This window comes from Callithrix jacchus, chromosome 14, assembly GCF_049354715.1.
Source record: "Callithrix jacchus isolate 240 chromosome 14, calJac240_pri, whole genome shotgun sequence".
Classification (NCBI taxonomy): domain Eukaryota; kingdom Metazoa; phylum Chordata; class Mammalia; order Primates; family Cebidae; genus Callithrix; species Callithrix jacchus.
This window is the reverse complement of record NC_133515.1, coordinates 55968572-55982612: the sequence shown is the minus strand read 5'-3', so window position 1 is coordinate 55982612 and position 14041 is coordinate 55968572. Positions and strand designations below refer to the sequence as shown.

Sequence of the window (14041 nt, the reverse complement as noted above, 5' to 3'; positions counted from 1 at the left end):
TGAATACCAGTACACACACACACACACACACACGGTTGTGGGCACTAGGACAGGAAAAGAGAAAAGGAGGGGGAAAGGTGAGAACAGAGGGCAGAAATAGATATCTACTTTATTTTGCCTATGGCCACTCCAGGTGGGACCAGACCAGATAGTGCTTCTAAAATGATTTGTTTTGCACGTAAGCCCTTCAAGCAGTTCTTTACCATGTTGGTTGGGATCTCCTCTTTATTATATAGTCTACTTATTTATTCTAAAGTTGTATTCTTATACAGGATCAGAAAGAAGTTATCAAAAGAAGGATGTTTGCCTTCTCTTAGTTCCAGGCAAAAGGTTTGATAGAAGGTTGGAACTATTTTCTAGAGTCGTATTTTATGTAACTTTCAATTTTCAGAATTCAGTCTAGGATACGAGCTCTAGAATCAGACTCCCTGCATCTAAGTCCTGGCTCTACCTCTTGTTACCCCTGTTTTTAGCCAAGTTATTTCACCTCTTAGATCTGTTTCATCAGCTAAAAATAAGGATAATAGTTATCTTACTCAAAGTGGCATTATAAGAATCAAATGATTTAAGTAGCATTATAAGAATCAAAGTGGCATTATGAGAATCAAATGATTTAAACACGTACAAATCTTTGACCAGAACAAGGCATGTAGTAAGCACTCAGTAACAGCTAGAAAATAATAAAGTATTTTTTATGATTGGTATGCTGATAACAAAAGACACCTTTTCATATTTTGCTTTATAAGAACTCTTTAGATTTATGAAACAAGACATATATTCTGATTAAATAAAGAAAATGGTAATTTATTAGACTTAGTATATAGTTCTTCTCAGGTATATGGTTTGATGATAGAATCCCTGTAGTTATAGGAAATAGAACTATTAGGGTCTAATTTCTACCATAAGGAGAAATGTATTTATACTTAAGTAATGTATATACTCTAAGTAGATGGTGGTCTATTTAAATCACCTATCCCCAATAATAAAGTATAGTGCCCAAGAAAGTTCGTGCATTTGAAAAATTAATGTTTGACTGTCTATACTCAGTACATGTTTATTGAGTGTCTACTGAGTTCCACTGGTTATACTTCTATTTCTAAAAGCTAGATGCATACATGACCAAATAGCAGTTTATGACCAAAATATTTGAGTATCCTGCTTCACAAAATGCTAGGTATAGGTGTTGTGGGAGTGTGGGAAAGTGGCATTTCTGAATTTTGAATTACTCCTTGAACTGTGTAAATTAAACTGATTAAAAGGTACCCTTTTATAGTGGGTGTTAAAAACCATAGAACTCCAAGGGGCTATGCAGGTAGCTCCAGCAGGGCTATTGCTGGAGACCTCAAATACTGTCTTTGAATTTAATGGAATGTGTAGTTAGTGTAACGCAGATAGGCTACTTCCAATGCTGGATAGTTGTGTTTTATGTAGACACAGCCTACATACGATGAACCTTTTTGTAATATAACAATGACAGTCGAATTATATCAGCTACCATTTTGCCAGTGTCTACCGTTTACAGATATACTAGGCTCTGATAATACTTACTGATATACTGAAAAGTCTTGATTAGGTTCAGATTTCAATCAGACAAAGAGAAAGACCATTAAGTAGCTGCAATCCAGATTCCCCTCTCCCATTGCTTTTTTTATTTCGTTAATGTACAAACACGGGTTATATGTCTTGTTAGGTTGGAAATTGAGAGTATCATAGGCTTTTTTCTTATAATCCTTGAGAACTTGTGTCAAAAGGACAAGTTAGAAATAGACTGTAATTAGAAAGATTTTCTATAATAGGTGAAAGTATTTTTAGTAAAGAGGCAACTGCTAGCCTATGAATTACTGAGTGAATTTTCCCCAAATTTCTGGAAAGCCTATTAAGTCACAGTCCTATTTAATCCAACAGCTTTGATGTTTTGCTAAAAGACCCAGGTTAGAATAGAAAAGGAGATCATGATGTCAAAATGCTACAGTCATTTAGAATATTACTATATATACCTTAAGGTTTTATTTTGATACTTGAATCTATGGCAGTATTAAAGGCAGTCATAGTCTTGGTCCTGATGGGGCAATAGATGGAATGAAGTAATAATAAAGGCACAGCTTTTCTGGTGGTTTTTCAGTATAATGACCTCATGAGCATGTCATTAAGTCTTTCACTCAGTAAATACAAAATGATAAAATTTTCAGTTTGGAAATATGAGTAGATAGTTATAAGTTCTAGGAGGAAAAAAAGATCCAACATACAAAGCAGATTATTTTTAAGAATAAGCACATGTTGCTTCCATCAGAAAACAGAAATGGCTTTTTACAACTCAATAAAACTACAGTTTTGAAAACTATTATCTTCATGCTTATTCTAATAAACTTCATATTTGAAAGTAAGCTAGCACCTCTTTAAGGTTGTGTTACTTCGTCTAGACTGAATTGTGATAAAGCACTATTATCATTTGTGGGGTTTTATTATTAGCAAACAAGGTAGGGAAATTGAGGAGAAACAAAAAAGTACTATAAGAATCATTTTCTTACCAAACAAAAAAGTACTTTCTTGTATGATAATACAAAAAGTAGTACTTTTTAGTACTTGGGTGCTACTTTCTCGTGCAATAATACAAAACACAAATTTGCATCAAAACAGTAGCATCTGTGAGGCTACATCCATGTTTTAACAGGTATGAGTGATTCTTGTGAACATAAACATGTGGCTGCTTCACTTTGGTCATATAGTGGTTTTTATAAGTGTGCATGTAATTTATTTTGAAGATTTTTGCATTATGGTATCTTTTGGAAAAATAGGAAAATATCATTTCCTATTCCAATAAGATAAATGTTGGCTTTTTGTTTTAAAGAAAAGTCTTTAAAGTTGCTGAATATATGCATATAATCTTCCCAATAGGTTTTTCTTTTTTACTGGTTGAAGACCTTTTATTTATTTGTAAACCAGTTAACTACAATGCTGTTCATACTGTAAAGTAACTGGCATTTTTTAGTTTCCTGTGAACTGAACAATCCATTCAGTTTCAAGGTCTTCACTCTATGCACATGGTATTTTCTGGAACAATTTATAGAGTGTAAAAAGTGTTGTCTAGCTTGTCATTTTTAAAAGTCATGAATAGTGACTTTCTTCCTAGTATAATTTTCATCAGTCTCTCATTAGGAGAGCTTAATGGACACATTTCTCATTGCAGCAAGGTGTGCTAATTAAAAAGATTTAATTGTACAAAATTGTCCAAATTATAATAAGGTATTGTACAACAGAAAAAATTAGTTTACTTAATATTGTTCTTCATAAGTGACCTCATTCTGAGAGCTGTATATGCATCTATTCTCTCATGAATCTTCATGGTGGACATAAAATAGTGAACAAATGTGATACGATGCATGGTCACATCCCAGTGGACAATGACATTTGTTCACATTGGTGTCATGCTTCTTTCTCTGCCAGCTCCAAATGTCTTTCCCCCTTACTTCAGCTTATATTCTCCTATCTCTTATATCAACCTGGTATCAAGCATTGAGAAATGTTTCCATTTGAGCTGGTCTGGCTGCTTGCTACTCAGGGTTCTTGGCTGCGTGAGAAGCAGGAAAGCAGGAGATTTTACCCTTGTTAGGAAGGACATCCTTTACTTTTTTGCATCAACCATTACTCTGTCACTCAGTCCTCCATAAATGGACAAACCAGGAACTAGTTGGATTAGGATGTTAGTCACCAGTCAGCCAGTTTGCTTTTGGTACAAAAGTGATTGAATCATTTTCTTACCAGATCTCCCCTTCCTCCTAACTCTCTCTTTTTCTATTGATTAATAGATAATTAAGACCCAACTTAAATGTTGCTTCTTTCTCTGAGTCTCCCTATTAGAGATAACCTTTCCTTGCTGTAAAATTTCATAGATTTTATGCTTCTGTCAGAGTACACGTTACCTCTAGGCCTGTAGAGGTGCTTATGCCATCTCCCTTTCTTCTATATGGGGCATAAGGAAAATATCTGAGAACTTCTGGTCAGACTAATTGAGATTCAAGTCTCAGCTTTGCCAGTTACTAGAATTTATTTGTTTTACATAGATCACCTAGCCTTATTAATTCTTTTTTCTCATTCTCAAAAGATCTTAAAATAACTTCTTAGGGTTATGAAGATTAAATGATTTGACTTATGTAAAGCATTTAATACTCTGACAGCATATATTCAATAAGTAAACATTCATTTTTCTCTTTCTTTTTTGAAGTGTACACATTTCCTGTTTATTATGCTTGGCACTCAGGTATCTGTTAAGTTTGGCACTCAGGTATCTTAAAAAAATTTAGTTCAGTTTGTCTAATTATTAAATCAATAAAAATTTATTCAAACCAACTGTGCAGAAGGCCTTAGAGTAGGTGCTGTTATGGATACAAAAATGTATATACAACATTATCCTGGTCCCTCAACTCCTAGGAGCCTACAGCCTTTAAAAGTGGAGCCAAAGCCTAAATTTAAAAAAGCTAAAAAACTTTGTACATTGTTAAAATAGCAAATTCATGTGGACAAGGTGAAAACCCAGTAAATTGCCTTGTGCTCAAAAGGATCTGTATTAGTCCATTCTCATGCTGCTGTGAAAAAAGAAAATACCCAAGACTGGATAACTTATAAAGAAAAGAGGTTTAATTGACTCACAGTTCTGCATGGCTGGGGAGGCCCCAGGAAACTTATTATCATGGCAGAAGGGGAAGCAAATATGTTCTTCACATGGTGGCAGGAGAGAGAAGTGCCAAGCAAAAGGGAGAAAAGCCCCTTATAAAACCGTAAGATTTCACGATAACTCACTATCACAAGAACAGCATGGGGTAACTACCCCACGATCTAATCACTTCCCAGGAGGCCCATCTCTTAACACATGAGGATTACAATTCCGTTTACAATTCAAGATGAGATTTTGGGTGGAGATCCAGCCAAACCATACAGGATCTACATATAAAGGCCTTTCTCTTGCAACTCAACAGGGTTCTTTACACACACACACACACACACACACACACAGTTTGTTTTTATTTTGAGATGGGGTCTTATTCTATTGCCCACAAAATCACAAGGTTCTTTTTAGTCATTAGCTTTATCCATCCATCTGGAAAAATAAAGCAGTGTAAACACCTACAAGCATTAGGAAGCAAAGAAAACTGAAAGTACAGGCTTAACTAAGTGCAGAACTTGAGAATATGGCATACCCGTATACAAATCTAGCCAGGTGAAATAGGAAGGTGATTTTCTAGATGGGCTGCTTAGTATATGAAACTTGTGTTTTTCATGATCATACTTAAAGGCTAATTTGTCTTTCATCTTCATTCCATTCTTGAGGCTGTGATTTATTGACCCCTGTGTCATAAATTGGGAAGAACATGTATATACATGTATTCAGCAACTTTAAATGATTTTTTTAAAACAAAAAGCAATCATTTATGTCATTTCAATAGAGCATAACATACTCCTGTTTTTTCAACAAGATACCATAATGCAAAAATCTTCATAATAAATTAAATGCATATTCACAAAAATCACTATATGACGAAAAGGGAATGAAGCATGGAATGAAGCTGCAGCATGTTTATATTCATAAGAATCATTCATATCTGTTAAAACATGTATGTAGTATCACAGATGCTACTATATTTTCATGCAAATTTGTGGCTTGTATTATTATATGGTAGTTTTTTATTTCTCTTCAATTTCCCTACTTGTTTGCCAAGAATGGAGTTCTCAGGGAGGCTGAAACTGAGATAGAATTAGGAGGGCAAGGGCTTTTTGGAGGCAGGAATCTAATGCCCATGAAAGATAAAAGGGGAGGAAGCAGGATTAAGCAAGGAAGGATTTCAGAGTGGGATGTTGATCTGACCACTTGTGAAAGGAAAGGGAACAAGAGGCAGAATTGAGGAGGGAGAGCTTCAGACATGATGCAGATCTGACAGAATCTCTGTGCCCCCTCCAGACATTGGGGAGCTTCAGAGCAAAGATTGCCCATTAAGAAAGACTCCACCTATGTAGAAATGGTCACAAACTCTATGATCAGTTGCTCAAGAAGAGTGTAGCCGTGGTGCACATGCTGTGGTAGGTCCCAGTGGCCCTGCCCCTTGTGAGTGTCAGCCTATTGCACTCCTCATAAGTGAAGGGCCATGTCTTTCTTGGTGGGATCACACCTCAGTGGCTTTAACACTACCATTTAAATCACAAAATATCAAAATTGAAAGCCCATAAAAGCATTAGTTCATATTATGTGTTTATTGGAGGGGTTGGGAAGTTCACTGAAATAACAAAACCCTTGTACAGGCTGGACTTAGTGTGGGGTGGCTTGCATTGTTTGGGAATATATTATTTTTCATCTATTAAATGTCAATAACACCCATCTTCCCTATTTACCTCACAAAATTTTTTTTAAAAAATAAGAAAGGTGAGAAGAATGAGTACCATGTGAGAGTCAATACAGTATAATAGAAAAATCTCTGTGTCAAGGCAAAGGGAAGCAGGTAGGGCTGTCCCGTGTACTCATGGAGAAGGGAAATGATTGCTACATTCAGAAAAAGTGCATAAAAGGAAAGTCATTTGAAATACATTAGGGAGGCTGGGTACACTAGCTCATGCCTATAAAGCAGCACTTTGGGAGGCTTACGCAAGAGGATTGCTTGAGCCCAGAAGTTCAAGACCAGCCTGGACAACAAAGTGAGACCCCCATCTCTATATTAAAAAATAAAAATAAATGCATTAGGGAGTAACTATTTATATATTCCTATGGCCAGTTTTATTATAATACAAATAATCACACCTACCCGATTCTGGTGTAAATCTTGAGTTTTCTAGACAGGCTTGTTTAAAACTAGGGGTACTATGTATATTTGTATTAAAATGAAAAATATTAGCCAGTTGTTTTTGATTTAATAGAAAAAATGGGTAATATATTTTTAAAAAGTTGAACTGAAACAAGTTTTATTTTAGATTAGAGGTTGGCAACTTTTTCTGTAAAGAGCCAGATAGCAAATATTTTAGGCTTTTATGAGTTCTGTGGGTCACATATGGTTCTCTGTTGCATTTTCTTCTCTTTTTCTTTCCCTTTACAATTCTGTAAAAATGTAAAAATTATTCTTAGCTTTAGGGTGTATAAAAATAGGACCAAGACTGTGACCCCTACTGTAGATTTAGTTCTGCATAAACTCATTTTTTACTTCAACATAATTTCAGAGTTGACAGAACTCTTAATTCTATATTGTATTTTTTAAAAAGATAACGGAATTTGGAAGTCTTATAGGCCAGGATTCAAGTCCTGCTTTCATCCTTTACTAGCTCTATGACTTGGACAAGTTAGTTAACTGCTGGGATGCTCAGCTTTCTTATTCATATGTAAAATAAAACCAGTGCTATCAGGGTGAATGTGGTTGTCTGGATTCAGTGAAATAATTTGAGAAAAGTACTTTGTCCAATGATTATTAGATAGTAGAACCTCAAAAAATATTACTTCATTTCTTCCCTTCCTTTCCTTATTTGATAATATTTTCTAGATTCCCCTCCCCCACACCTTCTTTGTTTTAGCAGAATTTTAGACTGTGTATCTCTAGCAAGTTATTTTAGTAGAACTCTCAGTGTGACCTAATTGTAGTCTGTAAGGACGGATAGGAAACTTTTCTTCCACTCCCCCGAAGGGTCACTGAATGACCTGACAGTATAGTAACAGGAAAAAAAGCCTACAAATTTATCGTGTACATGGACACAGGAGTCCTGAAAATATGAGACTCAAAGAAGGTCCAGATGGTTGAGGTTTAAATACCCTCTTCATATGGAAGAAGGAAGTGGGGAAGTACATGCAGTTTTAGAAGCACATGACTTTTGAGGGAAATGAATGAGCCCAAACAACAGACTGTTGGCCTAGGACAAAGTTGTACTGAGCTCTGGGGGACATTACAGCAAATTGTGGGAAGCTGAGGGGTAGAACTCTACTATGAACACAAGTTGTCTCTTAGGTAATCTCTCGGAACTACCCTCAGAAGAATAGAAGAAAAACCTGTCTGGGTGTGGTTATGACTTTTAGTCTTTTCTTTGGTGACTAATCTTTTCTGGTTATTTGATGAGATTCCTAGGGAAGGAGTTTTAAGACAGTTGCATTTCTTCTGGAGGAACTTCCCTTAATCAGATGATGGAAGTTCAGAGAGAGCCCCTCCTACTGCTTCCCGAAAGAAAGAGGATGGTAGAAACTGGGAGCAGAAGTACAGAGACCTTGGTTCTGAGGCTTGTTTCTGAGGCCTTTCAGTTTCCTTTCATTCAAAGTTCTTAGCATGCCAAGGTGCCTTCGTTTGGAATATTATTTTCTGAGCCCCAACAAGTCAAATTAATTTGTCAGCATTTTGATTATTTGGGACAGATTATTGACTTGACTTCTTACATATAGTTTCTACTCACCAAAAACAGTCACTCTTAGATCTCTTTGGTAGTGCCCCATAATCTATATTTTAAAAATATATTAACATATACTGGTGGCGAAACTTTTATGAGAATCTTAGAGAATATTTTCTAGAATTTTCTGAAGGATATTTATATTCTTTAAAATATTTTGAACCCTATGCTAAGCTGGTGGATAAAAGTCCAAACTAGGAAAAAAAGGTGTATATAAAGGTTGAGAGTAGGGATGGATGGTTGTTCATTTGCTAAAGGAGTCTTAACTCTATTGTTTTGTTCAATTGCTTTTAGTGATTATTTGAATCCTACCTATAACTTCCTATTAAGACTACCATGACATTTCTCATTGGTTGGAAAACAGCAAGTGGTGTTGTTGGAGGGATTACTTTCTTAGAAATCATGCTCCTCAAGGTTGTACTGATGCATGTTCTAAATTGTTTTTAGGTCTGAAATACTCATGGACGAAATAGCAGATAGCTAATGTATATCTTCTTTGTTGTATTGTTAGCTTTTTTCTTTTCTTTTTTCTTTTTTTTTTTTATGAGACAGAATCTTGCTCTGTTGCCCAGGCTGGAATGCAGTGGCACAATCTTGGCTCACTCAGTCTCTGCCTTCTGGGTTCAAGTGATTCTCCTGCTTCAGCCTCCCCAGTAGCTCAGATTACAGATGTGTGCCACCACACCTGGCTAATTTTTGCATTTTTAGTAGAGACAGGGTTTCACCATGATGGGCAGGCTTGTCTCAAACTCCTGATCTCAAGTGATCTGCCCACTTTGGCCTCCCAAAGTGGTGGGATTACAGGCACGAGCTACGATGACTGGCCAGGTTTTTATCTTTATATTAAATGTAAATCCTATACTGCCCTTCAAAGTTTGAGCAACCTAGCACAACCCAGAGGACTGTAGCTTAGTGATAACAAAGATAGCCTTAATATTCCCCTTAGCTTGACACCACTTGATAGGCTTCTTCCTGACTGCAGGCCCCTGACCTCTCTTTCTTAGAGCATTAACTTAAGAATACTTGAAACTGTAAATTCTTTTCTTTCCCTTTGAGGTATTAAGTTTTCTGTCATCCACCTGCCAGTTGTATAACCCAAGATGGTCATTCTTTTGCAGGATATTAGTCATTGTGGGAGGTAGGAGCCTTAGCACCAATTGGCAAGTGTAGATAGCATGATCACATTGACCAGCCTCACTATAACATCCTCTGGTACTTTTCTACTATGTCACTCCAGTGCTTTTTAAAACTTTTACCTTTTGTTTCATTGAAGTTTGGTTCAAACTCTCTTCCCTATTACACTCGCCTCTCTCCTATTGCAATAGATTTGAATGAAATCTTTCTTATGTTTTTAACTTGTCTGGTACTATTTCCCTTTGACAGTGATTGAGAATAAAAGCTCTAGAGTCAGAATTGCCATAGATACCTGACTTCATTTTACTACACAAGCCCCATAACCTCACTAAACTTCTGTTCCATATAAATAAAATGGAGATAATGGGACTTAAAGGATCAGTGGATGTAAGGTACTTAGCATACTGCTTGGCACATGGTAGGCACCTCATAAAATTTAAGTCTTATTTCTTTGTGCTGGTGAGTACATAAAAAACTTCTTAGTAGCTCCTTTTTCAAAATAGTAAACTAGTGTATTAAAATACAATACCATTTGTATAATTATCAATATGTCCCATTTTGGGATATCTGCTTTGTAATGTGAAGCCTGTGTAGTTCTTGATATAAAGACAGAAATGCATCAGAAACAGTGAAAGCAAGCAACCTGTTCCATATTTGATCCTGAGGTGTCTAGTTGAGTTAGGGCAGAGAGATCAATTACTTCTGAGGCCATGTTAAGAAACAGCATCTGTGGGAGAGAGAGACAAAGTGAAATATTTGTTTTCAGACAGCCTTGCAAGTTACTCCAACACATCTCTGTGCTGTTTATATTTTAAAGTTTAAAATATCTCTTACTGAGTCTATCCTAAAACCAAAAACTTAAAGAAACTAAAATTCAAATGCAGACTTTCCTTTTAATAGATCTATTTTAAGTGCAGATAATATTGTAAATACTCTATTGTCTTGAAGCTGCATTATGAAACACTGCCTAAATCCTTTAATTTTAGAGAAATGTACGTGAAATGATACATTTTCAAAGTTGAAACTGCTTTCTTTTTCTGGGGAGGGGGAATGGTAATCATAGTTGGAAACTGCTATTTTCTGACTACACGTCACAGTAAATGTCTAGTCAAAACACTTCTCCATTCAATGTATGCTCTGTCTGTAAAACTACTTCTCCCCCTTTCTTCTCCCTCCAAAAGTAATCTGAGGTAAATTCACTTGAATTGCCATCTGACTTTTAACAATCTGTATTCTGTTTGGAGGCCCTGTGTGCAATCCTAACTGACATTGAAAGGTAACAGTGATGATATGGATTCGTGTGAAAGGTCAAAAGTTCCGCATCCATGTTCCATTCATAAATACAGATGATAACATGATGGTGTTTTTTTGTGTTTTGGTTGAGTAATTACCTCTTACAGTCTCTTCACTATCATTATGTTTCCTGTTAATGGAGACTCATAACATTAGGTTTACAGTTGACCTATGACATGCCAGGGTTAAGGGTGCTGACCCCCACTCTCCCGAACAGTCAGAAATTTGCATAATTTTAATTTTTGACTTTTCAAAAACTTTACAAATAGTCTGCTGTTTTCCAGAAAGCCTTCCTGATAACATAAACACTCGAATAATACCTATTTTATAGTTATATGTATTATACATACTGTATTCTGAAAGCTAAAGAAAAGAAACTTAAAAATATGAAAAGAAAAAGAAAATATGTTTACTGTTTATTAAGTGGAATTAGATCATCATGAAGGTCTTCATCATCTTCATGTTGAGTACACTGAGGAGGGAGGGGTTGGTCTTGCCATCTCAGGTATGGCAGAAGCAGCAGAAAATCCACGTGTAAGTGAACCTGTGCAGTTCAAACCGATGTTCAAGAATCAAGTTTATACTTTTAGAATGTTTGCTCTTATCTCCTCTTCCTGCTTGAAATAGTTTTATGTTTCAGGGAGGGGTTTCAGGAAAAAGCAAAGCTTCCTCAACTGTGTGAATATAGATAAAAAGACATATTGTGGTTTATGATGTCTAGATGCCCACCTGGAGGGAAGGGAATTTAGGAGCAAAATAAAAAGATTAAAAATCTAAGTCAACTCAGAAATAAGATATGCCAATGATGAAGAAAGAATTTAAGTTGGAAATGTGTTATGGCTCCCAGTTGTACATATTTTATCCTAAGGCACCATTTGGTTTAATAAAATGTAGATGTGAGGCTGTTCTTAACCTATCAGTTTCTTAAGACTTAATTATAAAGGTTATATTTTCAGAGGACAAAGGCATTATTCATTCTTCTGCGCTTGTCTTCCAGGTTTATCTTGCAGATTATGGACTTTCCTACAGATATTGTCCCAATGGGAACCACAAACAGTATCAGGAAAATCCTAGAAAAGGCCATAATGGGACAATGGAGTTTACCAGCTTGGATGCCCACAGGGGAGTAGGTGGGTTTCTTTTTTCTTTTTTTAATTTTTATTTCAGAAGAATGATTAGAGTCAAGGGTAATGAGGCTGCATGAAATGACCTTTGCATAGTCAGTTTGAAACATAAGAGCACTGGTGAGACTTTTATCAAAAGTAGTGAATTCCTGTTATGCCAATGAATATTTCTTCTAACAGTGGAAAGAAATATAGACTATGACAAGTGATGAAGGAGCAAAAATGTGTCAAATAAGCAGAACATGATGCTCATTTTAGCCAGAAAACCACTAGTTCGTATAGGTTAGACTTGGAGGTCAGCACTGAATATTTATACTGAAGTGTATATTACAGATTTGGTAAAGTTGTGCATGGGCCAGGCACAGTGGCTCATGCCTATAATCCCAGCGCTTTGGGAGGCTGAGGCAGGAAGATCGCTTGAGCCAGGAGTTAAAGACCAGGTTTGGGCAACATGGTGAAACCCCATCTCTACAAAAAAAAAATACAAAAGGGGTAACACTTGCCTGTGGTCGCAGCTGCTCGTGAGACTGAAGTGGGAGGAGGATTGCTTGAGCCTAGGAGGTTGAGGCTGCAGTGAGCCATAATCATGCCTCTGCTCTCCAACTTGGGCAACAGTGCAAGGCCTTGTCTCAGGAAAAAAAAAAGGTGCACATGTGAACAATTATTCCTGTTTTTCCATTGTACCTTTACCAAAGCTTTAGAAGATATCATTTCTCAACAATAAGGATAACTTTTCTGAAACTATAAAGTGTTAATTTGTGGAAATCTCTCCCAGTCGCCTTTCATATATCTTACTTATTTAAACTCATTTTGATGGTATTGGAAACACATTTGCAGGTAAATTACATACATAGTCCTTTTATTGGATATTGATTGTACTGCCTTGCATTCCAAGGCAGACTTAATTCAACAATTCCCTAATTAGTTAAAGTCATAACCTATGTCTTGTATTCATTTACCATTAATTAAACCTTAGCTGTTTATTACACTGCAGTCCAAATCCAATAGCCGACCCAGAAAGCCATGGAAAAGGAAGTAGGAGGTCAATATTGAAAATATATGGTGCCGAGTCCCACTGATGGTTGCTTTGTTCACAATCAATATGGTCAATGCAACTGTACTTTCTTAGTTGCTCTGTCAGCAAGACAAAAAGTCAATTCTAATGTTATGCGAGTGAAAAAATGGTAATGATTGAAAAACTTTGGCTTTCAAAATTATATTCTTTGTAAACTTTGTTTATAAAAGTATTTTCAAATATGCTAAACCAATCAAATAATTTTTAAACAACTTTGAAAGGACCACATTTTCACTAAAAGTCAATTAGATATTTGCACTTCTTAATGGTTGTTGAACTGTTACCCTAAACTGATACTTTCTAACAAGTTTTAGTTGGTGAAAACAACTGTGTATTATTGCCATTTCTGTTAAAAGGACCATTGACCATGTAATGTAGAGGGTCCTGATCATTTTGCAGACTGTTAGAACCCATAGTGGCTTAAGGTAGGACAACGAAAAAGTAAAACAAGTATACCTTCTTCGTTTCAGAAAGATTCATAGGCGGCATTTTCTGAAATGGAAATTAGCTTTTTATTCCTGATCAGAGTAAAATAAATGACTATATTTTTTAAGTATAGTTTGGTTAGAAAAGTAATGATCAGTCAGAAATTTTGTAGTGTTGTATGATTTTTCAGTACTCACATTGTTAATAAATTAGTGAGCATTTAAAGATAATATGGGGCGTATCTTACATTAGGAAATATGAGAATTGAATAAGAAATGTAAGAATTAAATGCTCTTAGTGGTTTTTTTTTTCCAGTCTAAAGTTCTTTCACTATCAGTGGATTTTGTTTCTCATCTTTGCTAGATTTATTCTATTATATTTAATGGAATTTTTAAAAACAGTAAGTACTTTTTTGATAATGGTATAACTGGAAATTCATCATACAGGTTCTTAAGCATTGGTCCAGTTATATTAATAATGATACCAACTTATGTTTGAGTTATTTTTTCAACTGGTAGCTCTAATACTGCTGTGATCTAGTTTGGAGTATTAGAATTGCTAAGAAACCACTGTGATTGTGGAAGGA

General features: G+C 35.7%; 1 protein-coding gene across 7 annotated transcripts in view; it reads left to right on the top strand.

Moving 5' to 3' along the window:
* The window catches only part of VRK2 (VRK serine/threonine kinase 2), a 103990-nt gene that overhangs the window by 55473 nt on the left and 34476 nt on the right, over window positions 1-14041 (top strand). For all 7 annotated transcript variants that reach the window (XM_035272514.3, XM_078349290.1, XM_002757737.7 and 4 more), the window contains exon 8: window positions 11828-11960. In XM_035272514.3, the coding sequence (XP_035128405.3) occupies window positions 11828-11960 (133 nt within the window). The remainder of the gene's footprint in view (window positions 1-11827; window positions 11961-14041) is intronic.